Source organism: Pavona decussata, unplaced genomic scaffold, assembly GCF_977016875.1.
Source record: "Pavona decussata unplaced genomic scaffold, jaPavDecu1.1 SCAFFOLD_52, whole genome shotgun sequence".
NCBI classification, from domain to species: Eukaryota; Metazoa; Cnidaria; class Anthozoa; order Scleractinia; family Agariciidae; genus Pavona; species Pavona decussata.
Window position 1 is genome coordinate 1,694,902 of NW_028145474.1, and position 24,737 is coordinate 1,719,638.

At 38.6% G+C, this 24,737-nt stretch overlaps 2 protein-coding genes across 3 annotated transcripts in view; both read right to left on the minus strand.

The window, feature by feature from the left end:
- Positions 1-1,665: 1,665 nt before the first annotated feature.
- LOC146480857 (splicing factor 1-like) lies at positions 1,666-19,066 on the minus strand. Its single transcript, XM_085109198.1, has 16 exons — positions 18,802-19,066; positions 17,289-17,411; positions 14,993-15,068; positions 13,666-13,818; positions 12,979-13,068; positions 10,808-10,838; positions 9,986-10,045; positions 9,290-9,388; positions 8,514-8,632; positions 7,687-7,815; positions 6,926-6,977; positions 6,244-6,387; positions 5,556-5,772; positions 3,771-3,917; positions 2,750-2,868; positions 1,666-1,747 (listed from the first exon to the last, which is right to left on the minus strand). The coding sequence occupies exons 1-16, from the start codon at positions 18,923-18,925 to the stop codon at positions 1,670-1,672; spliced, it is 1,761 nt and encodes a 586-aa protein (XP_084965324.1). The 5' UTR covers positions 18,926-19,066; the 3' UTR covers positions 1,666-1,669.
- A 1,862-nt stretch (positions 19,067-20,928) lies between these two features.
- The window catches only part of LOC146480858 (E3 ubiquitin-protein ligase SHPRH-like), a 29,363-nt gene continuing 25,554 nt past the window's right edge, over positions 20,929-24,737 (minus strand). The window contains exons 29-31 of one of the 2 annotated variants that reach the window (XM_085109203.1): positions 23,375-23,553; positions 22,386-22,475; positions 20,929-21,643 (exon numbers count right to left, since the gene is read on the minus strand). In XM_085109203.1, coding sequence (XP_084965329.1) covers positions 21,517-21,643; positions 22,386-22,475; positions 23,375-23,553 — 396 coding nt within the window. In that variant the 3' untranslated portion in view covers positions 20,929-21,516. Of the gene's footprint in view, positions 21,644-22,385; positions 22,476-23,370; positions 23,554-24,737 lie in introns of those variants that run through there. The other variant, XM_085109205.1, reaches the window with a different exon arrangement.

Consider the following 24,737-nt stretch of genomic DNA (forward strand, 5'->3'; position numbering starts at 1 on the left):
TTTTTCTCAGCTTTCGTTTCAGTGTATTTGGGACAAAAAGGCTTTCAAATTGTCCAATTTTTCTTTCCTGGTTACATAAATACAAGAATTCCACACTCGCTTTAATTTCCTTCAACTGGAAATCTGCCCTTCTCTCTGTAATTTGCTTCATTTTGAGCCCAAATTTCCCTCAATTTATGTTCATACAAGTTGCAGTACTTTCAAATAACTTAATACAATGGGTGTTAATTTCCTACAGTAAGGTGTAGAAATCATTTCTCATGGGGAAGGGGTGAGGTTGACAGTAAGACGTAATCATTTTACGGAGCAACTGTTATTCAAGGAGATGCAGTATCACTGTACTAACGACATATGCAACCAAATCTGAAATTCTGATTACTATCCAACATTTTCTGGATTTATTTTATACCCTGTAGCTCTGGTATTAATCAACATCTCAATTCTCTTCATGAAATCATTGCATGATCAAACACGAAAGGGAATAATATTGCCAAAAATAAATTGTCTCGATCTTTAAACAGTTTCTCCCAATTACTTCTACATGAAATATATAACGACCACCAAGGAGAATTTATATGCTGATGCAAAGGCTTAGGGAGTTGAAAACTCTTGGTAGCATCAGATGTGTCAACACAGTGGAAAATTTGTTGTTACTTTTTAAAGGGAGGATGAAGCTTAGCAATGCAAAATGTCTCCAGTTTCTCACTTTTAAATGTACTGAACTTGTTAGCCCTTTTAGTTAAATATTTTCTTTACCGCTGCTGCAAGGCAGGTTGGAAATGCTGATCCGAAAATGTATTAGTCATGTCCCGTAATAACTTTAAGTATAAATCTACTAGCGTTCTATCACGAATGCCATTCTCTTATTGGCTCCGCTACTCACTATCTATTCTGTGGTAAGTAGTGAGTAGCCTAGCTGTGTGTGGTTGTGAACAAAATGGTGGCCGCACCCTAGGATACATGGTTCCAATTCTGGAGATGAAATTTACAGGTGCACGGCCATAACAGCCACTTAAAATGTGACGGCAAGAAATGTTCAAATGTTCTATGTGACACACATCAAGTTAAGCTACTATTAAATAGCATTTCACAGAGCTGGAAACAACAGTCAATCATAGCATATTGTCAAATTAAATGGCTGACTGATTTCAAAATGTGCTCACAGATAGTCTGCACACAAGGTACTTTTTTTATGTTTCTGTCTTGAATGCATTGTTACAATGTAACTGGGAACAGTTCCTTTCACAAAAGGAAAACAAAAATAAATGCAATTTATTGTAAGAAGTCGGCTGTATTTGTTTTGACTTGAGTAAAAATTAACGTCTTACACTGGACTTTGAGCCCTCAAGTTTAAGTACATCATGTATGCTTCTATATTGTGTCTTGGATAAAGGAATCGACAATGGCAGAAATTTGCATAATACCCTACAAAAATATTTCAGGCCTTGGAAGGCACCTTCTGTCAAGACAAGCAAGAAAAATTATTTCCAGCTCTGATTACAGCAATAACAGACAACAACACAAAACAAATTCAAGAGTTGAATTACTAAGAAAAACTACATTACTGTCAACCAGGCTAAAAAAGGTTAACTGAAGATTAAAACCAATGATGCCTTGTCAATGCACAGTCGTGTGTGTTGGAAACCATCACATCTTGTTCAGTCCTTTCTCAGGATGATGGCGGTGGTGGTCCCGGAGGGGGAGGGGGTGGGGGTGGAGGTGGTGCACCCATCAGTGGAGGAGGAGCCTGATACAAAACATTAACATAAATTAGAGATAATAGCTGGATTGAAACAATAATAATTTAGCATACACTAGGTGGTGGATGCTTGGCATCAATAAGAGAAGAAAGAGAAGAAATGACAAATGTGTGGAATCTGGAATGAACTTGGGCAACATGTGGCAAAATTAAAAAAAACTGCCAGAGAACTGGAATTAGTCAGTAACAGCCACTTCCAAATTGCATTTTGCCTCATTTTCAAAACAAGTCCATTCAAAGAAAAACTGGGAAAATACTACTCCTTCCCCTGGGCTTTCCTCTGCTTGTTGTTTAAAAAAAAAACACACACACACACAACAGCAGAGCTTCCCTTGGGAACTGGTCATAATAAGTTTGTTCAAAGAGGACCCACCTTGTCTGGCACTGAACAAAGAAAATTGGAGTTGATGAGAATTAGGTACAGATGAGCATGCAAGAGAGGACAGGAAAACAACTTCTCAAACTCAAAGGAAATCAATCATGCACCATGGCATGTTTGGATATCTGATGAAAAACTCCTCATTTTTGCATCCTTAATTTCCCCTTCAAAATCAGTTTGTTTGAGAAGTTATATCAAACACTTGTCACAGCGTTTCATGACAACATCAAAAACCTCAAAGTTCGTCAAAAATACTCCGCTACACGTTGTATTTTCAACTCTCTTCTAGGTGTTTGATATGTGATGAAATACTGACAGCAGTGTCTTGTGTTTGATATATTACATTAAAAGTTGATCAACAGAGAAAAATGGTTAATTTTAAGCTTGGTCATGAAATAAGAAAGACTCTCCTCAAAGATGTTTTAATATTCAACATGTTCTTAGCATGGGAACAAAAATAGCTGTGTGACACGCATTTTGTATTCTACATGCTGAGACATATATCTTCCCCCTCCTGCACATCCGTGACATGCTGTAAGATATCACCTGTCTCAAGTGCCAGAGTTTTGGTTTGTTGTGTTTAATCATGAACTCGATGTTTGTAAACTCACCCACTGATTGTCTGAAGGCGGCGGCAGTGGTGGACCATGGAATGCAGCGAAACCAGGGGGTGGGGGTGGACCATATCCTGGGCCCTGATTTTGCCATGGTGGGGGTGGGGCAGGAGCGGCTAGAAAATAAAAGAATACAAACAAATTATGTTACAACTGTGTAAGAAAAATCATTCATGACAGCACCACAGAAATTCAATTATAATTCAAGAAGGGTTAACAAAGGAGATTCTAAGGGAGACATCTAATCTTATTTAGCACAGATCTTGGAAATTATATATTTTCCTAATGTTCTCGTTATGCAACGTTTTGTTTGAGAAGTTATATCAAACACTGAAAAGAGAATTTCACCAGAAATATATCCAAAACCTCCGAATTTACTGTACCACAGATCATTATTTTGATTCAACTCTGGTGTTGGACATTCTGTGCAAACAAACAAGTTTTGAGATATGACAAAAACCTGAAGTGTACTAAGCCAATTTAAACCTAAGTGCAGTTTCATGCAGTTCAACTAAGTTAACAACAAAGAGCGGTTAGTGTTTGATGCCATTAGAGCATGCTCACGTGGGTCATTCAGTCACATTGTAGCTGTGCGGCAATATCTCCTGGCGTTGGTTTACAATCAGGAGGACTGTATCTTTCACTTGAAATAACGTTGCATTTATTTTCTACCATCACTCTTACACTCTCAAGGTCTATGCTGTTCTAATTACCATTATTACATCAATGGCTTATACATTCTCGGTATTGAAATACAATCATACTGTGGTAAGTTCTTATTTCCCCTACCCTTATACAAGCACTAAATTTATCCCACAATTACTCTTTGTTACCCTTACATCTGTATGTAATCAACTTGTCAATTTAATTGTAAATATCACGCTATTGTAATATGCAAACAACTTGCGACGCGTGACACAACTGACTATTGTCAGACAGTATCCAACATTTATGAGCTTCGTCAGTCGGATTGTAGTTTTACATCAATATTTTTATGCACAAAGCATTCTGTACTTACTTTGCCATGGGGGTGGTGGTGCACCTGATGACGGTGGGGGTGGAGGTGGTGGTCCATGTCCCCCAGGTACCTGTGAAGAGTATGGTCCAGGTCCACCTGGTGGGGGAGGGGGTGGGGGACCACCATGCTGATGAGGGGGAGGGTGTCCTGTCAAAACAAATCATATATCACAAGTGAGGTCATGTATAAGAGAAGGTCAGCTTAAGGAAGGTGTTGGAAAAATACATCTTAGCAAGGGGAATCCAAAAAGAAAATTGGAGGTAACCACATATTTTTCAGAGATAATCATCAAAATCATCATCAGCCAACTGCACTGCAATCGGTCACAAGCTTTCTCCATGCCTAAACTGTTTATGGATCTATTCATGACTTTCGGAGTCAGTTACTAAGGCCACAAGTGGGTGACTGGCCCTACAGATGGCTGGTTTATTAATGGAGTATCCTTCTCCCTGTTATTTGTTATTCAGAGTTTCCTTCTCCTAGGTGGGCTGCCAACCACGGCTATAGAACTCTACCTGCCCTGTTTGTTGTAACCCTAATGGGTGTGGCTTTGGGGTTGCTGGCACTTGCCAAAGGTGCAGGAGCATCCACTGTCCTGTGGTAGGTTAAGGCGCTAACCTGTCATACCCCAGTGCCCTTGCGAGATAGAGAGAGAGAGAGAGAGAGAGAGAGATAATGAAGCAACAATAATATTGTATGGAAGATTTTCCCACATTGAAGCTTAATTATCTTTGAAGAATGCATGGTTACCCCCAATTTTCCGTTTGGATTTCAATAGGCCTTGTCATAAACTGCGCAAAAAAACCCAGACCAACCAGAGATGCACAGAACGTATGTTGAGAAGCAAAAGGAAACACCGTCATTAATGCAATTAATATTAACAACAAAGAGAGGCCTACATTTCAGCACGCTTCAGTAACAACTGTGTTGGTAATTATCACAGATGAAGCCATTTGATGATAAGAGTCTTAGCTCAGCCAAAATGCACATCATCTTTGCTGTTAGTTTCTTAACTGGCTTATGGTACAAGTATGAGAATCACAAGATGTATCCAAATTTAACCCTTTCCCTACCAAGGACATATAATTATATACGTCCTCAAACAAATAGCATGGCTCGCTGTCTGGTCGTTCAAGATTTAAGCTGGTTGTTGAGAAAGGTCTGGCACTAATGTGGAAAAGCTGAACAGATAGTGCCTTGAAATTTTTTGGAGAACATTTCAAAATGGCGGCTTGACGAGGAGAACAGATATTGACAAGAGAGGAAGCTTTCCCCGAACTTTATGTGGATGCGGACTCTGATATCGATGATTGGAGGGATGACAGTGATTTTGAGCCAAAGTAGTTCCGAGGATTCGGAAATAGGCAATTCTGACAAAGGCAGTGAACAGGATTTGATTGAACCAGAGCAACAAAAACAAAACGCACGTGGCCAGAAAAAAAATGACTTTGAGAAAAATCACTTTTTATTACCTTTCATGGCCTGAGTATAGGTGAGCTGAGATGTTTCCCTTGAAATTTTTTATATTTTTTAGCAAAATAAAATTTTTTGTCGAAATCCAAGATGGCTGCCGGTTGTTGGGTATATTTGGCTGTGGTAGGGAAGGGGTTAAGTAACTTTCAAAAAATGATTACAAAGGTGTGCAAATTTTTGTCATATGAATATTGCACCCTTTTTTTATGTAGCTAAGCTAGAACACCAAATGAAACCCACCCAAATTACATATAGCAATGAAGTTGCTTCCTTCTCAAAACAACACATAACTAAAAGCAATACAATCCTTACCCATCAATGGTCCTGGTCCCCCTGGAGGTGGGAGCAGTCCTGGTTTTGCCCATGGTGGTGCAGAAGAGTTGTTAGGGGGTGGGGGAGGGGGAGGCCCTCCTCCAGGCATGGGGACTGGAGTGCTCATTAACGGCTTGGGACCAGATGGTGCGGCCCATGGGGGAGGGCCAGAGGATGGCGCTTGAGCAGACGATGGTGGCCGGTCATGATTTGTATTCTGTAATTACAACACAAACAACATATCTCAATAGCAATAAACAAGGACTTGTAAAGTGCAAATTAACATGGAGATGTTCATATGCACTGTGTACAGTAAAAATGGAGGAATCTATTTAGGGTTTGTAGTTATTGTCTAAGGTACACACAATAAAAATATGTCAGACACATGCGCTTTCTCGAGGGAAAATAAAGCCAATTCCGCTTGTACTTTTTCCATGTTATTGTAAAAATTAAATAATTGATTACAGTTTTTTATGGGACATGTATATACTCTTGTAGACCATAAAATGATGCCATAAATGTTCAAAACTCGGCAGTCAAGCCACTTGCCTGAAGCTTGTGGTTCAAATGAGTTTTAAACATTTTATGATGTCATTGTATGGTCTATGAGAGCATAAACCATAGAAAATTGCCATTGATTTGTTAAAAAGCACATAAAACAAACTGCTACATTAAATTGCAGACAAACCTGCATAGGTGGCGGTTGAGTGGGACCAGGGGCAAACCGTGGTGGGGGCCTGTTTTGATCTGCTGGTGGGATAGGCGGCCTCGTTGGTTGCATCTTTGGTTCCGGTGGTGGTCCTTCCCCTAGCTCTGCCATAAGTGACATGTACTGCAAACAACGCAAAAGCAAATTGTCAGATTTCAACATGTATCAAATGAAGGGTTTTGGTCACCACTGGGGCTTAAAGGGTTCTTGTTTGAGTAAAATGCTAAATAAACAAGACATAGTGCTTTCTAGAGAAGTAATTAGCTATTTCTTGTTTATCTAGCAATATGCTAAGTATAACAAACGACATTCTCCAGCCCGGCCTTTTAAAATGCATGGAACAGAACCTCGATAAAACAAACTACTTTCCCTAGTCCCTTAGCAATTCGTTAAATCAAGGTTCCAATGTATGAGGATGAAACACCAGCTCTCAAAATATCACTGAATGTGATGTGCTAAACAACGTGAAGGCCCATAAGGGATAATCATATAATTGTATCAGAAAGTGCACCGCAGCTTTTCAAATTTCAGAACTTCTTTAAATAATAATTTATAGATTTGTTAAGGCATACATGCATACCAGTTCAGCCTTAATTGAAATTCCACCCAACATAGAATGGTACGTGAAAAGAATAATTCACCTTTAGAAAAACAACCCTACCTCACTGTCCATTTTTGCTTTGTCAACTTGCACAACTGGGATTGGAGGGAGACTGCAAAGAAATGAAAACTCAATTATTTAAATGTCTGGTCATTAAAAAATAAAATGTTATACAAATATTAGACCTTGAAGTAACAGCCCTTAAGTATTTTTGGAATTAGTCATCTTTCCTACTGTTCATTTCAGACAGCTAAAATGTGCAACATATGAGCACAAGAAATGTACAAAAAAGCATGCACAATTGCCATTTCAAAACCCATTTATACAGTGATTTTCTCCAGCAGAATTCAGAGAGACAAGTCTTTGTCGGATTCTCTGCATACTATGTAATATTTTCTGTTGTACTATCTTGAAAGAGAGTCAGGATACTGTATGTTTGGGAACTTGATTATTTCAGAGGGTTGCTAGTTTCAGAATTTACTATTTTATTAGTGCCTTTTAGTAAAATACCTGCAGCTAATCCTGGCTCAGGAGGGCAATTGGCACCTTAAAACCACTTAACTATAGGCAGGTTGCTACTTTAAGAGGACTGTTCTGGCTAAACTTTACTGTCATCAAATTTCATTGTTGCACTTTCATTTAATGCCGATGTCAACTGGCTGCCTGCCTCCGCTAGCCCCTATGGTTATTCCAGACAGCCAGTACTCTAATTTTATTTCTAATATTTTTACAATGAACTTCACATAAGGCAAGAGTACAAATAAAGATTGTTGTTGGAAAAATTACTTTAGGAACTTTGCAGTAATGTTGTCATGACTTACTCCGTCTGAACACAGTCTGTCGCCAGATGGCCTGCAGCACCACACTTTGTACATAGCACGTTATTGGTTACGTTTTTCTGTTCTGGACACTCCCAGTGTCGATGCTCCACTGATCCACAGTTTCGGCATCTACGAGAAACAACCACATCTGTCAATCATATAGCAAGATGGATGAAAATTCCCTGAAATATAAATCCAGCAATCTACTACTCTCTAGGCTATTTTGTTTAGGGTTAATTATTCTCTGATTCATCATTTGTGTTCTCGTCACTTTCACGTCGCTACAATTACCACAATAATTGGGTTATAATAATTATTATCACCCAAGACTTGCTTACATCTGACCTCTGGTAGCTCAGTCAGTAGGAACAACGGACCATCAAATCCAGAGCTTGTGGGTTCAATTCCCGCCGAGGTCAGAGATTTTTTCTTTGCCTCCTGCAGTCTCCCATTTCCTTATTAGGGCTAATGCTCAGTAGGGATTTCAAAGGTTCACTTAGCACTTTAACATGCACTACAGGGTTAATTTTCTGAACCATCATTTTGTGCACTGTTTGCTGCAAACTTGTTAGCAAGCCAGTTTCCATAGAGATACTGTAATGAAATGACTTACTGACTTATTTGAAGAAAAAATTGACACATGACCACTGGTTAGAAAGCTTGGTGATTCAGTTTAGCTTGTGGGAGGATGCTCGCTAGGGAAATGATGACAACTACCTTGAAACATTGCAACAACAACAAACAGGATTATAGGTAACACAAAGACTTGCCAAAATTTATTTAACATGATGTAGGGTAACACTTGCTGAATTTCATGTAATAGTTACCTCAGAATCTCGTCATCTCGTAAAGTTCCATTCAAGGCTGCTAATTCCCTAAGCTGCATTCTCTTAAGATCATTCTGTCCTTCAGGGGCTTCTATGCCTTGCCGCAATATATCTCGTATCTGTCAAAGATTATATTTCAACAGCATATTCAGTAAGTGCTAATGAGAAAAGAAAAAGTAAAACAATACACCAATATAAACAGGAGATTGATAACACAGTGATTAAATGGTGACTGAAGCATTCTTTTGTGATTATGTACACCAAGGTTGTCAGCCCTAAGATCCACTAGCAATCATGGTTGTTCCAATCAGCCAGTCCTCTAATATTAATAATTCTGTTGTTTTATTTGCAATCCACAGTAACAAGAAAGATGGTGAGTGGTACATCAACCCACAATTCTTAGCATACAAACACCCTAAAAACACTCATAACAAAGCACAGAAAAGTTCTAAAAACTTCAAACCTAGCACACACAATGTTGTTAGTACAGGGACGAATTTCGCCAAAAATATGGCTTTCTTTGTGCCTGTTAGCTGTGTTAGGTTTGCAAGGTATGGTAGTAATGTGTACAGCTGCCATTGTTTTCTGTAATTGTGGATTGTGATGGCAGTAGTTCAGGTGAAGGTCACTGCAGCAATGTGGTACTGAAAATAAGTCTACAGTAATACACAAGGGCCAGAGTCACGAGATTGTTTCAATGATTTGTTCAGCTAAAACAATTCACAACAAACAAATAAAAACAAAAAGAGATAAACAAATGGAATTAATTCTCCTACCATTGACACAGCCTTCTGTACTGACTCAGTTGTTGGCCCGGTAACCAGAGCATGAAGCTCTTCATCTTCACCAGTGTTCACCTGACCTCCCTTTCCTCCCTGTTAACAACACAGTTTTATTTATGTTCGACATCTCACTAACAATTCACATACAATACTTAAAACTAGCTAGCAGAGCTGTCATTAGGGGCCGTAACCCGTAACACCTGTTACGGCTGAATACCCTTCAAAGAACCTTGATGTTACGGCTGATCTTGATGGTTGAAGGGTTATTTTACTCACAAATTAACAACACTGTTACGGGAAAGAAGCTTAATGCAACATGTGGCTGAAACCTTACTGACAGCCCTGGCTAGTGTATGAAAGAAATCTGACTAACACTGCATAGAGATATTTTGAGTCAGTGACACAGTGTTGATGCCCTCACACAAGTCTCCTATAGCTCAGTGGTAGAACATCCAAACTTTATAAACCACTCAGGGTTAGAAACAAATGTACTGGGTTATAACAGTTTTTAATTTTTTTTGTTTATTTATTCATTTTTATATTTATTTAATTATTTGTTTATTAAAAAAAAATAAAGATCTTTGAAAAAAATCCTAACTAGAGTAATCAGAAAGTTATAGATATTTCAACTCCTGCTGAGAGAACTCGGATTTTCTTTTTCTAGTAACAAACAAAAGATCTGATCCATACATTGTGTATCTTTCCTTCTTTTATGGATCCTTTTCCTCTGATCATAATTTTAGCGCAACTCTGAAAACAAAACAAAACATGTCACATAAATAATCACAACATATAAAAAGCTTGCAATGTTGAAATGGGTGATGAAAGAGCCGCACTGTCGCTATGTTTTGAAGTACAATGTAGCAGGGGCAAATGATAAAGTAGGCTGCTTAGTTGGCATGCACCAAAGCTCCAAAGCACAAGATAATCTACCACTCCACTACCACTACCACTACTACTACCACTACTGCTAATACAATTTTTGGTGCTTTGGGCAAGTATTTTTGCATAAAAAATGAATTAAAATCAAGGCTTCACAAGTAACTGTTTCTTCCCAGTTTTTTTTTTTCTTCAGACTTCCAACCGACTCATTCCTCCATTTGATGACAAAGTACAATACATTTTATTTTACATATTAAGGTACAAAAGTATACAATGACCTCCAACACAGACAGTTCAGACAAGTACACACTTTACTACTGAGTTATTCTCTACCAAAGTGCTATTATATCTTCTGTGAAAATGTCCCAGGTGCTATTTGCAAACCTTCAAAACTTTGATTGGTCACACCTCAAACTGTTCTAAAATTCATATTTACTTTAACTTAATCCTTTGAATGGGATACCCTGCAAGTAATTTTTATGGAATTTTTATTGCTGTAGGATTTTTTCCCAACAGTATGAGATGAAAGTAGATGGCTGTAGCAAGAAAGGTAGCCATCTGTTTGGCCAGCTACTGGTCCTAAATGACAGCCCTGATGAAAGGGCACTAAGTCAGACTTCCAAACTGTACCTCTTTTTCCATTTTCTTTAAAGTATTGCCCCTGTAAAAAAAAAATTAAATAAATAAATAAATTTGTGTAGCACATCATTCCACAACAAAATAATCGAATGTACCTTACATTTTACACCTACATGTCACCAGAAAACATCTTGAAACTTAAGCATTAAAAAATTCTAAAGTTAATTGTCAAACTCTGTCTCAATTTTCATAAGTACATATATTGTGGTTTAACATTTCTCAAACCAGTTTAATTGTTATTTTCCTTTGAGCAGCATTCATTATCATAATCCCAGACAAAGGGAAATAAAAATCAAACCAGTTTGAAAAAATTTTGAACCAAAAGAAATTTTGAACCACAACATATGAAGGGCTGGGAGCATAACCGACTTATGTCGAATTTCAGCCCGTTTTTCGATGTAGCTCGGATTTGTCCAAACTGTTGCATGTGAACTGCAATTCGATTGAAAACCATTGTCCAGTATTTTTTTCACGCCGCTTTGTGTTTCGTATTAATGCCATTGAGAAATTTTACCATCTTGTAAAGATATATCGGTAACATTATAGACACTGGATGACCAAAAGGACAATGCACTGAGGATTAAATACTTGTATTCAATATACACTGGTTGTCTTTGAAACACGGCACACGAAAGTGGTGTTTTCCGCGGGAGCAACGAAAAGAATGCTGTCACGCTTTTATTTGATTCTGTTACAAACTACGACGTATGTGACAGGAATGTCCGAAATGTAACCAGTTACATTCTCCAAGAGAAAATGTGTCCATTTCCTGGCGTAAAATCCAGCTTTGTCCCGTTTGTCGACATATCACTCTTGATAACGCAAAATACTAGCATTCTACACGATTAACAGGAAGACATGTAGCCATTTCAACGATTAACAACGATTAACGGCAATTCTATTAAAAGGTAAAGACTATCTATTATTTTTAAGAGCAGTCGGTGTTAACCGTTGAAAATCTATGTTAATCGTACTTTTATTGAATCATTGCCTTGAAATTGTCAAGTTAATCGTTACATACCGAATTTCAAGCCTGGCAAACCACAACTAAGGCTTGCAAAACACCTTGCACATGGTGGGATTTGTCTCTGATGCTCCCGCGGGATCTGATAATCGAATTGAAAAATTCGCCACGGCACAGTCATGACTACCAAGGAAGGATTCTTTGAACAACATTTCCACCAGTTCCTGTGAACTGCATTCATCAATTTCATAACTTTTCAAAAGATCCATAGATGTTGTGCGTTTACAAACTTCACCAAACAAAAGCGAAACCAGCTAGCCAGTACGATACGCAAGTTGTTTATCCCGACTGCCTTGATCTATTTTGGGCTTGTTACAACCCGCAAAAGCAAACCATGATATCATCTCAAACGTTACTTATAGAAACAACAACTGGTGCGGCTAAACACGGCTCGTGGACAGTGGAAACTTTTAGCCTACCGATAATTTGGAAAACGAATCTGCCGTGGACAAAACCTATGAAAAAATTTGCCTTCCAAGCGCGTTCACTTGTAGACAAGCAAACTACCAAATCCCCCTCCCCGTCCCCCTGACTCAATGTTGTCTTTTGGGTCACGAACAGTTTCCTGGCAAGCATCACTTCCCACATCAACATTGCATAAGGGGGAGGGGGGGAGGGAGAAGTAACTGTGGTAGAATTATGAAGGGAGAAACAGTAAGTGAGTGGTTTTTTGGCTGTCTGTGTTTGCTTCTCATTGCATAGGGGGAGGGGGTGGGAGGGAGAAGTAAGCAAGTGGTTTTTGTTCTGTTCGCGTTTGGTTTTCTCAAGGAGTTTTGTCCACGATTGTAAAACTGCGAAATGTTTTCCAAAGCAGGGAGAGCCAAAATTCGTACAAATCCGTGCAAAATCGAAAGCTGCGCTAAAATTCGACATAAGTCGGTTATGCCCTCAGACCTTGATATACAAAAATTAGAATGACTTCAAAGAGAAGTTTTTTGCTAATTTTAAACTGGTATCAAGATAGTTTAATATTTTTACCGTTCTGATATATATATATTAAAGTTCCTACAGTTACTTTCAATAAGATCTCTCTGAGCCACTAAGAACAATAGTCAACTTAGTGATAGACGTTTAAGAAAACATGACTAAGCATTTACAAGTTCTGTTGTTGTTTAATGTACAAAAGGCTTAGGCTTACCTTGGTCCAATCAGTAATCCAATGAAGTTCACTTCAGGATGATTGTCTTGAGGAATCATCACTTTGTCTTGGATTTTAATAATCGGTGGCCTGCAACAAAGAAGAAAGAATCATTCCGGGGGTTTTGTTAAGAAGTGGCAGCCAGGCAAATGGACTGCCTGTCAACACAGTACAGTACCATTGCGATACTATTGCTATAATGTTGTAATTTACGTCTTGTCTTCTTAAATCTTCCCATCGTCCATCTAAGACAATATTTTTAGAGCTCTGAGTTATATAATCTTCCTACATAACAAAGGAATCTGTGTAAAGAAAATTAGCCGCCAAAGACATCACAGTCAAACTTGATGAGGCATCGGCACCTGCAGACACGGGGACCTTGCCAAGAGTCGCTAGAAGAGCGACTGAATGGCAGTTGTTCGTCTGATGAGAAGATGACCTTGCAACAAAAAAGGTTTGAAAATAAAGCGAGCAAAATGACCATTCTCATAGGCCAGCAAGCAAGCAAATGCAAAGCGAACCATGAGGCGCCCCCAGCAGAGAGCTCAAAGGTTGCCTCTGAGCCGCGACGAGAGGCGATCACTGACTGGCATTGTCTTGACTTTAACCTTGCCTAAATTACATTTAGCCACATAATAATTATTAGGTTTGTCCCTTCACCGTCTAACTAAGTTCAACCATACTTACTTGTAATCCGATGGAGGTTTGTAATCTTCATTTAAGCCTTGAGCTTCTTGTATCAGCACATGTCTCTCCTCCTCCAGCTTCTTTCTAATTCTGAACTCGCGAGTGTTTAGTCGTTTGCCTTCTGAATTGTAAATTGGCTCTGGGGAAGGAGACCTAATTTGTAGAACAAAACATTATAACAGCGGTAATTCACTCTTAAGAACCAGCTCAAAAAAACAATCACGTCAAACCAAATACATCTAAATTGAATCAACCAGCGCAATGTTCCAGATACCTTTTTAAGGACGGTGCCTACTAATACCGAAGTATTTTTGAGCGGTTTATGACTATGCAGGGAAAGCAGATTTTACCAAGGGCTATTGGAATCCAAAAAGAAAATTGGGGGTAACCATGCATTTTTCAGAGATGATTAAGCAACAATAATTCAAAAAAAGTAGTAAAATACAAAGCAATGTATGGCATTTTTTTTTCCATATTGAAGCTTTATTATCTCTTAAAAATGCATGGTTACCCCAATTTTCTTTTTGGATACCAAGAGCACTTAAATTCTGCTTTCTCTGGATAGTTTTACATCGTGCAAAAATATCCCCGTATTAGTAGGCACCACCCATAGGAAATCTGAGTATCTCAAGATGTGCAGAACGTATGCGCAGCAACAAAAATAAGGTACCGTCCTTAAGTCAGGGAGTCAATGAAGAATTTTAAGGGGTCAATAGATATAGACTCTCCAAATCTTTCCTAAGTTTACCATTCAATATACCGGAAGACCCTCTCTTATCTGGAACACTGCCAGAGGATAAAATAAGTAACTACATCCAACATTGGTTTAGGTTTTAATTCTAAAATGGTTTGGAAAGTAACATGGTCAAAGAGTAGGGTAAAGCAATACCAAAGAGAGTGTGGCTTACTTTCAGCAGTCAAAGCATGATTTGTGGTATGCATAACATGAAATCCGAGCTGATGAACAGATTTGCCACCATGAGGAATTTAGAACTGAAACAATTTCTGCTTCACTTGTCAGACTTGAAATGTTTTGATCAATTTTAAACATGCTTGTCGTTTTGTCTAATAGACCTTTGACACTCAGGTCCATATTGAGTCTCAGGAGAATAAAGCTTTGTTTTGTATGGCAAGCCTCGCACTGACTTTGTGTCTGAGAAGGCTTGCTGTGCAAAAACAAAGCTTTTTATTCTCCTGAGACTCAACATGGCCGCTGAATGACAAAGGTCTATTGACGCAATTGTCAGACAAACAATTAACTTGGCTACAATGAATATTTCAAACCATGATAACTAATGACTTTCATGATGTGTATAATATACAGTACCTTTCATCAGGATTATCCGGTATTCCTAATTCTCCTGTCCGTAACATTCTACTTATTTCTTCAATTTTCAGTTGGACTGGTAAAGAAACAAACAAACAAACAAACAAAAAAAAAAATCCAATGCAGTAAACGAGTCAGACATTTCTCAGGGAAGGACCCTAGCTCCATTTTCTGTGGAACGTAGGCCCAGATCAGACGCCAAACTTTTCATGAGCCGAACTTAATTCAAATTAAGGTCACCCAAATCGCAGAAATCCAGCCTTTTGATTTAGACGCCGAACTTAATTAGCCGAACTTAATTTACTTGAAGCAAAACCAATCGAAATGTCAGCGTTTGTTTTTAATTGAAATACATTATAATAATTTATACATTAGGTTCGGCTCATGGAAATTTCGACGTCTGAATCAAAGCCATTCCGAAGCCGAAATTCCTGGCTGAGCCAGGCGGGAAGAACGGCTGAGCCGTTCCAAATTGAAACAGCTGTTCTTAACTGATTCAGATGCCGAATTCTTCATGTACTTAATTCAAGGTATTAGGTTTGGCTCATGAAAAGTTCGGCGTCTGAACCGGGCCTTACTTATAAAATAATACACCTGAGAGCAGTTGTTGAAAGCACAACTAGGATAACCCAGGGTTTCTGTAAACTTGATTCCAGTTTGCAGTCAATCCACATCACGTGTGACCAGTATTTTTGAAATTTGAACAGGGTTTTGAAATTTACATGTCAGTTTTGAACATTGCCAGCGAGATTTCGGTGTTCCTGTAGAAATTACCCTTAGGTAGTTTATTGACAGTATAAAGCTATGAATTTTTTTAAGTTTTTCAAAAATAACAATCATTTCCCAAGTAGTTTGGATTTTTTTGTTCAATTAATACATCTTTTTCAGAAAGATTTCTCAAGATTCCTTTCAAACGCCGGACATTACAAAAAGGAATTCAAATGTTCATTTCAATCTCGGAAAAACTGGTCATGCAACATAGAATGACTGTAATATTAGTAATGCTAATCAATAACAACATTTTCTAAAGATTTTTGTGCTTCAGTAGCTTTCACTTAGCCTTTACATTACCTTCAGCTTAAAATAAGCTTTTGAAAACATTTTCAATGAACATGAAGAAAACCCTGGTTAAGTTTAAATAACAAGTGAACTCTGAACTCCAAAACCAAACTAATGATTTGTGTGTAAAATATGCTGACAACCAATAGTGGATTAGCATTAATCAACAATACAGAGCAGAGTTTCTGGATTTCATTACTTTTAGGGGACTCATGCTATATAGAGAAAACACTGTCTAAATGCATGAGCAAAATGGCATGGATATTAATCATGCAAGATGACGAAGTTTTACATGAGAGAAAAGCCGAATCTATTTTTCCCTAACCCTAAACCTGACATTTTGATTCACTTTTGGAAGACATTGCGTTCTTTTACAATATTTAAATTTGTGATTTTAGTTGCATTTTGTTGAATTTTGCACATGTGTTTTACGTGAATTTGTCATTAATGATGTTGTGTGTTAACTTTATTTCCACGCCATTTTGCGCGTGCATTTAGACTCCCTTTAAAGTAACGAAAGCTGAGTTTCTTGTCTAAGGAAACAATAAAATGGCACAAGTCTCAAGTGCTAACCACAAGGCCAACATGAAAGTACACCTTAAAGGGGAAGTATCATGCAAATTTGCGGTGATTTCAAAACCCAAAAATGTTTGTCTGTCAACAGAAACATATAAATAATTGTCAAGTTTGTTATAAATTATCACCCCAGTGCAATAAAACGGTCAATTAGTGCCTCTGGCCAGAGACAGAGTAGGCCAGTATGGATTGAAACTTTAAGAATGTTAAATGTTTTCTCATATTTTTGTTTTCAAAATGCACTAGAACAGATCACGAGTTGTTCCTTTCAAGAATTGAATTAATTTCTTTCTTCTCGTCATTCTAGAATTATTTGGCAGCTGATTAAAGGTCTTATTTCATCATTTTTAACAAAAGATACCAAAAACCCCATGGTACTTCCTCTTTAAACTTTGAAATGAGCTTCTCAAACTCATTATTAATTCATCAAGAGAAAACAAAGAAAATCACTACTGTGACCATGAAGAAGCCATATTAAACACTTAAGAGTGTGTTTCATCAGACATCCAAACACCTCAAAGTCGTTTAAAAAAAGCTCGGCTGCGCCTCGTTTTGCAATTTCACTTCTCAGTGTTTGGATATCTGATGAAACACGCTTTCTAATGTTTGATATATTACTTGACACTTGCTATCTCACCCGAGTGAAGTCTTTTTATCTTACCTATGTAAGCTTGTTGCTGATTTGGTGAGAGGTTCGGTGGCATGGTCGTAGGCATACCAGGAATAAATGTTCTATTGTCCTCAGTTCCCCATCTGCTTTTCCTCTTTCTTTTTCTTTCAGCAGCTTACGATACAACAAAAATAAAGATAAGATTTCAACTATTGTCCTTCTACAGCTTCAGTGTTCTCAATTTAAGCTGTTTATTATTTTAAAAATCAACAGGATTCACACAGAAACTAGGAAAGAAAATTCCAAGATTTTGTGCGACTTTTAATCCAATCCCATGAATGTCTTGATGCTCGACACAAAGTTTCCTAAATTTCTTTACTTTTAAACTATCAGCAGCTAAACCTGAAATTCCATGCCTTTTCCAGCCTGGAATGCAAATTTCAAATTTCATGACTTTCCATGATCCTTCCATGACTAAGTGAACATTGAGCACATTTTTTCACTTATGAACTAAATGTTTACACAAGACAAACTTTCAGCATGACAGAGGTCTTCACAGTTAGGAAAAGAAAATAAATGAAAGGTAGATGAAGAAAACTTTATGTTCGTTATTTAAACATTGTACTTCGCAGCCGTGATCAAACCTCAACTTCCAGTGTCCCTGGATAGTTTTAAATTATTACTAGTGACTGGGCAACATCAACTGTCAATTTTTATCCCTGTGTTATATACATTAATGAAAAATAATAATAAAAACCAAGCCTTGTTGTACATAAACTGTGAAACATAATATGGCTGTTAGAAACTGACAAATGCACTCTTGAAATGACACTCGCCTAAGGGTTATGGAAAAGATTTCCACACAGCCCCATACATTAACTGTACATGCATCACTGCCATACTAACCCTCTTACACAAAGAACGAGCATGAATAGAGTTTGAGTCCGAAAATGTGTACATCATTTATGTCTGGGGCCGTGCGGAAATCTTGCTGGCTCATGTTTCACACAACCCTGGCTGAACATAATTCTGTAATCTTAGGTATCTGTTGCACTGATTGACTAGAACTGATCATTTGAGTATCGTTTGTATTGGTTATTTTGTTCCCTGTCTCAGGCTTGATTTTCTTGTATTTAGAGTAAATAAAAATTAGCTTTAGTGTTTGTTAACTAACTAGAATAAAAACAGAATTTGGTCACGAGTTGTGGTGATGACAATTTGATCTTACATAACTCAACAACAACATGCATCAAAAACAAAATTAACTTGTAAATCAATTTGCTCGAATAAACAACCTTAATTTTATCAGCAATTTCGCAATTTAAAACTCCTGAATTGTTCACTTACTTTAGGCCACATAACAGCTTACTGACTTTCGTTAAGTTTCATCAATTAATACGAAAGGTGAATCTACATAGTAAATTTCCCCAGCATATACTTATATGATAGTAAATTTACTAAGTACTTCTCCAACGCTAGATTTTCATGTACGCTGCATCCAAGCCTCAGTACATGCAATCGAGGAGTCACCGTGATCACTGATTGTTTTACAGACAAAACTAACCTGCTGACTCGAATGCACCGGCCTCCCTCTTCATCGCGCCAGGACTCGTTGATCCTTGCTGTTTCGCTGCCAATATGGGATGAAGTCTACCCAACGGTGTGGTATTAGCCCCTGTCAATGACATATCTTCCTTCTACTTGCTCTAGAAAATAACTCCACTGTAATGATGAAATATTCAGAAGCAGCTTTGGGGCTAAAACAGCCCAGAAATTCGAACAAACATTCGTTCACGACAAAAAACTTTCGCAAAACCCACGATATTCTCAAAGAAAGACAACGCATCATGGGTAACGCATGAAACGGACATGAGCAGTTGATAACTACTGCATATAAAAGTCACGAACTTTACCACAAATTCCCGCTTTAATTTTAGTGAAGTATGTTCCTGTTCCGGTCGGTAAATGCTTTTGTCAGCCAAATAGGCCTTATCACGGTTTTCTACGCCATTTTGACGGGTAGGCAAACAGGCTTGAAATAACAGTGTTTGTATGGAAATCCGATGTCAAATAATTTTCATAAAACATCGCTTCTGAAAAATTCATGAATTGGAAACTTTTGGCACCAGGAAAAGGATTTTAAGGACAAAATTGGAGGGATGTAGCTGTGACAGAAAGCGTCCAGTCGTGTTTTGAACTTTCCATACATTTGTCTGTATAGCGAACCAGCCGTGAGCTGCTACTAAAAATAGTTCGCGGAAAAAAATACAGGGAAATGTATGTAAAGTTCAAAACACGACTGGACGCTTTCTGTCACAGCTACTGATCCCTCCAATTTTGTTCTTAAAATCCTTTTCCTAGTGTCAAAAGTTTCCAATTCATGAATTTTTCAGAAGCGTTGTTTTACGAAAATTATTTGACATCAGATTTCCATACAAACACTGTTTTTTTCAAGCCTGTTTGCCTACCCGTCAAAATGGCGTCGAAAACTGAGATCAGGGTACGAGATTATCGAAAACCGTGATAAGGCCTATTTTCGTGTTTCACTCCCCCACCAATGAACCACCGCAGCTTCCTTAGAGATTTATCCAATTGCAAGCGAACTGGGGTTGGAGGCGGGAAGGACCCTCCAACTCTTAACACATGTACCCCTAAGTTCGCACCAAAACTTCTTGTCAGGGTAGGGTACAGAGGCGAACACTTGGGTGTAAACTTCAATCACATTGTTTGTCGACGTTTGGGTACTAGACTAGGGAGCAGGGATGGCGCAGTGGTGAGAGCACTCGCCTCCCACCAATGTGGCCCGGGTTCGATTCCTGGACTCGGCGTCATACGTGGGTTGAGTTTGTTGTTGGTTCTCGTCCTTGCTCCGAGAGGTTTTTCTCCGGGTACTCCGTCACTCCGGTTTTCCCCTCTCCTCAAAAACCAACACTTCTAAATTCCAATTCGATTTGGAAAGTGTCCCCAATTAGTGCTCTGTGCTTAAGACATTGACACTTAAATAACGTGATTTATTTAATTTATTTTATTCCTTTGAATCTCATGTTTGGTTACACGTACGGGGAAAGCGATAGCAACAAACATGGAAATTCGAAGCTTGGCTGTCCGGGGGTGGGGGGGTGGGGTGGTACTCCCATATTTAGGTCTGTGCCGTCGTGAAGGGTATGACTTTCAACCAGTTTAATCTGGGATAGGGTACAGAAATCAGAGTTTTGATCTAGAATAGCGTATCGTTTTCCAGGAAGAATTTAGCCTTGTCTAGGTTACCCAAGAATTGACACATTAAATGTAAAGAATAAACTGCAAAGGACTGCCAACGAAAACACTCTAACACAGGATCTGTAAAAAATCTAATCAACCAAAAATAAACAAAAGTAAACAACTGAACTCGCGTTGGTTGACCATTCTACTTCTTGCTGCTACACCGTACTAACGAGAGCCAACCAGCTCGAAACAGCTGTCCACGGTTGCATTTTGGACTTTCGGTTTGGTCTGCATCATGTCGCTGTCGTGTTAAATTTTCCAAGCAGTTAGATCAGCCTTGTAGTTATTTCAGTTACACTTAAAAAACGCGTGACAATTAAGTAAACGCTTTCCCTGAAAAAAAAAACTGTTCTCTCTTAACTTAAGGAAACATTTGGAAAAGCCAAGACAATAGAGGGTCAGTGAATACATTTATATGACAAGTAAATCCACTTAATAAATATATCTTTATTTCACGACAACTTGTCGAAATTACAACACTGTTGTACGTTTTACTCCCCTCCCCCCATATTTTGACTGCTTTATGCAGTACGTGAATTGAATATTGACAACTTAAAATTTTTTTGTCGAAAAAAAAAAAATTAATGTTTCTACGGTTGGTACGTGAAAGGGGTAGCATTTACTAGAAAGGTATATGGTAGGATTACCTTTTTTTTTTTTTTTAACAAAAATGGTATATAAAAGAGTAAGGGTTTGGACCTTACCCCTTACCCTCCCCCCCCCCCCCGGTCACCTCAACGTGGCCCAGTTAAAATTTGGAACATCAGTGGCCAAGGGAAGAAGTGTCTATATTTTCTCGGAAGTAAAAATGATCCTAATCGGGCGGTTCTAAGAAACACTGAATTGTCAGAGTATTCTCCTCATGAAGGAAACAACTGTACAGTGACCGAGAGAAAAGCCAAATTGACTAAACTTGCTAACTGCTTTGATTCCATTTGATTCCTAGCTTGCATGACTGCCGGTATAAAACTTCAAATCCGTTCAGTTGCTTCCAATACTGGTTGACAGACGCTTCTCATTCGTCTTGGAAGCCAAACGTTCCCGTCATGCACTGCTCTTCGTCCTGTTCATCATCCTGTGAGAAGAGGGAGGCGAGGTCGCCAAGCGTCAGAGTGGAGTTCTCACTGTCACGCGCTCCTGGTCTGAAAAAGGAGAAAAAGTCACGCATTAATCCAGCTAAAGAAATTAAGAGTAACAAAATGGATTAAATCTCGTACCCAGATGTTTGTCTTCAGAGAAGACATCTGGTAAAATTGATCACCTTTTTCAATCTGATTGGTCAATGAAAATGGCCCGATGCAAGTCGCATCAACCATTTTCGTGCGACATCTCAAATCTTTGCTTCGGGCTTTGCACCCGCGCAGACAAAAGATTACAACCGAAAAATCTTTCCTGATACTTCTGTCCTACTGTGAAAGTGGTTTAAACTTGATGTTTCATTAAGTTGTGACAAGTTTGAAGTCCTTATAACAATTTTTTTGTTATATACCTAGACTTTCACTCAACAAAACGAGCACTGTGATTGGTTGATTCTTGGTCACGTGCCCCTGATCAAATGCAGATGTACCTGACCGGGATACAATTCCGCAGTTGTTGCCCTCTCAGTTGTTTGTTTGTTTGTTTGTTTTGCTCTGATTGTTGAAGGGAAAGTCTAAACACATAACAAAACACTAAATATATGGTCCTTCGGGAAACTAGTTAGTTTTGTTTTCCCTCGAGTCCTGATCAGGACTCCCGGGAAAACAAAACTAACTGTTTCTCTCAGGACCATACATAAGTGTATAATAGTGTTGTCTCTGTTCAAAGGTTTGTAAAAAATTTTGCTCGGCAATCTGAAGAGTAAAAACTTTTCTTCATTTTTATTTTTATTTTGTTCGACCATACCTGACGCAACCAGCGGGTTTGGATTGAAGCAAGGTATACATCCGGGACTCAACAGTTCCTCGTATAATAAACCGGTAGACGTGAGTGGGCCTACGGATAGATCACACGAGAAAAGGCCTCAGGACAAAGCAGAAATCTGACTGGCTTCTAGGGATCAGGTCACTCAGTGGTGAGGACCCATTTGACTCAGTTGACCTGTGGTGTTATTTATTATGCTGTACAAGGTGGTTCTAACTTTTGAGTCTGTGGATGTAATCCTAAAGTGTGACCATTCAAATAAAAGCTACTGAGCAGTACTTTCCTGTAGCGCTATTTATTATGCTGTACAAGGTGGTTCTAACTTTGGAGCTTGTGGATGAAACCTCAAAGTGTGACCATTCAAATGAAAGCTACTGAGCAGTACTTTCCTGTGGTGCTGTTTATTATGCTGTACAAGGTGGTTCTAACTTTGGAGTTTGTGGATCAAACCTCAAAGTGTGACCATTCAAATGAAAGCTACTGAGCAGTACTTTCCTGTGGTGCTGTTTATTATGCTGTACAAGGTGGTTCTAACTTTGGAGTTTGTGGATGAAACCCCAAAGTGTGACCATTCAAATGAAAGCTACTGAGCAGTACTTTCCTGTGGTGCTGTTTATTATGCTGTACAAGGTGGTTCTAACTTTTGAGTTTGTGGATGAAACCCCAAAGTGTGACCATTCAAATGAAAGATACTGAGCAGTTCTTTTCTGTGGTGCTGTTCGTTGTACTATCCAGAAATGAGACCCAAACTCGTGAGTCCTTGAATAAAATACAGTGTAAACACTAACGAAAAGCTATCTTGAAGTAATCTTTGTGCAACTGTTTGTAAGTGGAAAATACCAAAAAGTGGTGTGTTTAGAGGTGTGGAAAAAAATGTAAAATCAAGCCTTACTGTGGGGTTTTGTCAGCGCGTCAAAAGCGAAAAGCTACAAAACTCCATTAAAAACGCTTGGTACACAGGCTAGCCTTACTTGGTTTGACCGATCCGATGCACGCGCCCAACAGCTTGCAGTTCATGGGCGGGATTCAAGGCGGGTTCCACTAACAACACGTGTGTTGCTTCGATGATGTTCAGTCCATTTGATCCTGTTTGGAGCGGCAGAAGAAGCACACCAACCAGCGAGTCCTGCTTGAACGTTTGGAGGTTCGTCTGAGAATAGAGAAAAGATAGAATGATGCATTATTCAGTAATGACAGACAAACTCGGAAAAAGAAATTCTGAATGCTCCTATCAAGAGTCGAACCTAAGACGTTCCGATAACTAGTTCGGATGCTCTACCACTGAGCTACAAGAGACTCGTGGAAGCTTAGGCCATTAAACTAGATTCATGGGACAAACATCCTGCATACTGCTAGGATTGGAATGTCAATGAGTGGCATATGCGTAATGAAAGGAAATGTGACGTAATATTTTAAGCAAGGTGAACAAATGAGAATGATGTATTATTCTGTTATGACACAGGCAAAACAAAGAAAAGATATTAGATACCTTAAGTAACCACAGGGAAACCTTTCTTAACAAATAGATTAACATGGCACTATGACGAAACTTCTTTTTTTTTTCAGCTTTTTCTACTTCAATTCATTCAATAGGCTTGGAATAATACGAATCAACATGAATCAGATGAATACATGCTTACTTAGCCTGGAAATAACTGGACGAAAATCGCTAAAAATTCGTCCTGCATTACTCAGTTCTCAACCAATTTGCCTTATGTGGCCGAACTCTTCAGGGGTTGAATTCGAACACACGATCCATCTCAGATAAAGGAAGATCACTGCTGTGTGTTCACATGTTCTAGAAAGTCTTGAATTCGGTTGTTTTGCAGAGGACGGCAAATAAATGTACTGAAACGTGTCAAGCACTTACAAAGCGATTGTTTTATAACGTTCTCGACGTCGCCTTTGTTGCTTAAAGTTTCGTTCACACATGCAATCTTTGATGAAACTTTAGTCACACTTCGCTGCCATTGTTCACGCGCAAAGCTGCGACTTCAGTTCGCACATATAAACCAGCAGGAATTTCACTACGATATCGCTGTACGTTTTCTGACAAATCCTGCAAATTTGCATCAAACATATTCAAAACCCTAGCAATATCGTGACGACAAATTGCGCTGAAATCGCCGCCAGTTTACCTACGCGATTTCTAAATAGATTTTTGTCTTGGGATTTCGACCTAAAACGACAACTTGAGCGCGACAAAAATCTCATGTGTAAACAGCCTTCACCCTTTAACCTCTAATATCGAAGAACAAATTCTCCTATCTTGTCCCCATACTTTTCTTATAAAAGTACTAGGGAGAAGGTATAAAAGATCAAGAAAATTCACCT

Bases quoted from the DNA above. Each gene is read 5' to 3' on its own strand.
- LOC146480857 (XM_085109198.1), bottom strand. From the start codon at position 18,925: ATGTCATTGACAGGGGCTAATACCACACCGTTGGGTAGACTTCATCCC. The intron at 10,839-12,978 runs GTAAGCCTAAGC...TTTTTTTTACAG, and splicing joins GGATTACTGATTGGACCAAG to GGGCAATACTTTAAAGAAAA. The intron at 5,773-6,243 runs GTTTGTCTGCAA...TTGTAATTACAG, and splicing joins CTCAACCGCCACCTATGCAG to AATACAAATCATGACCGGCC.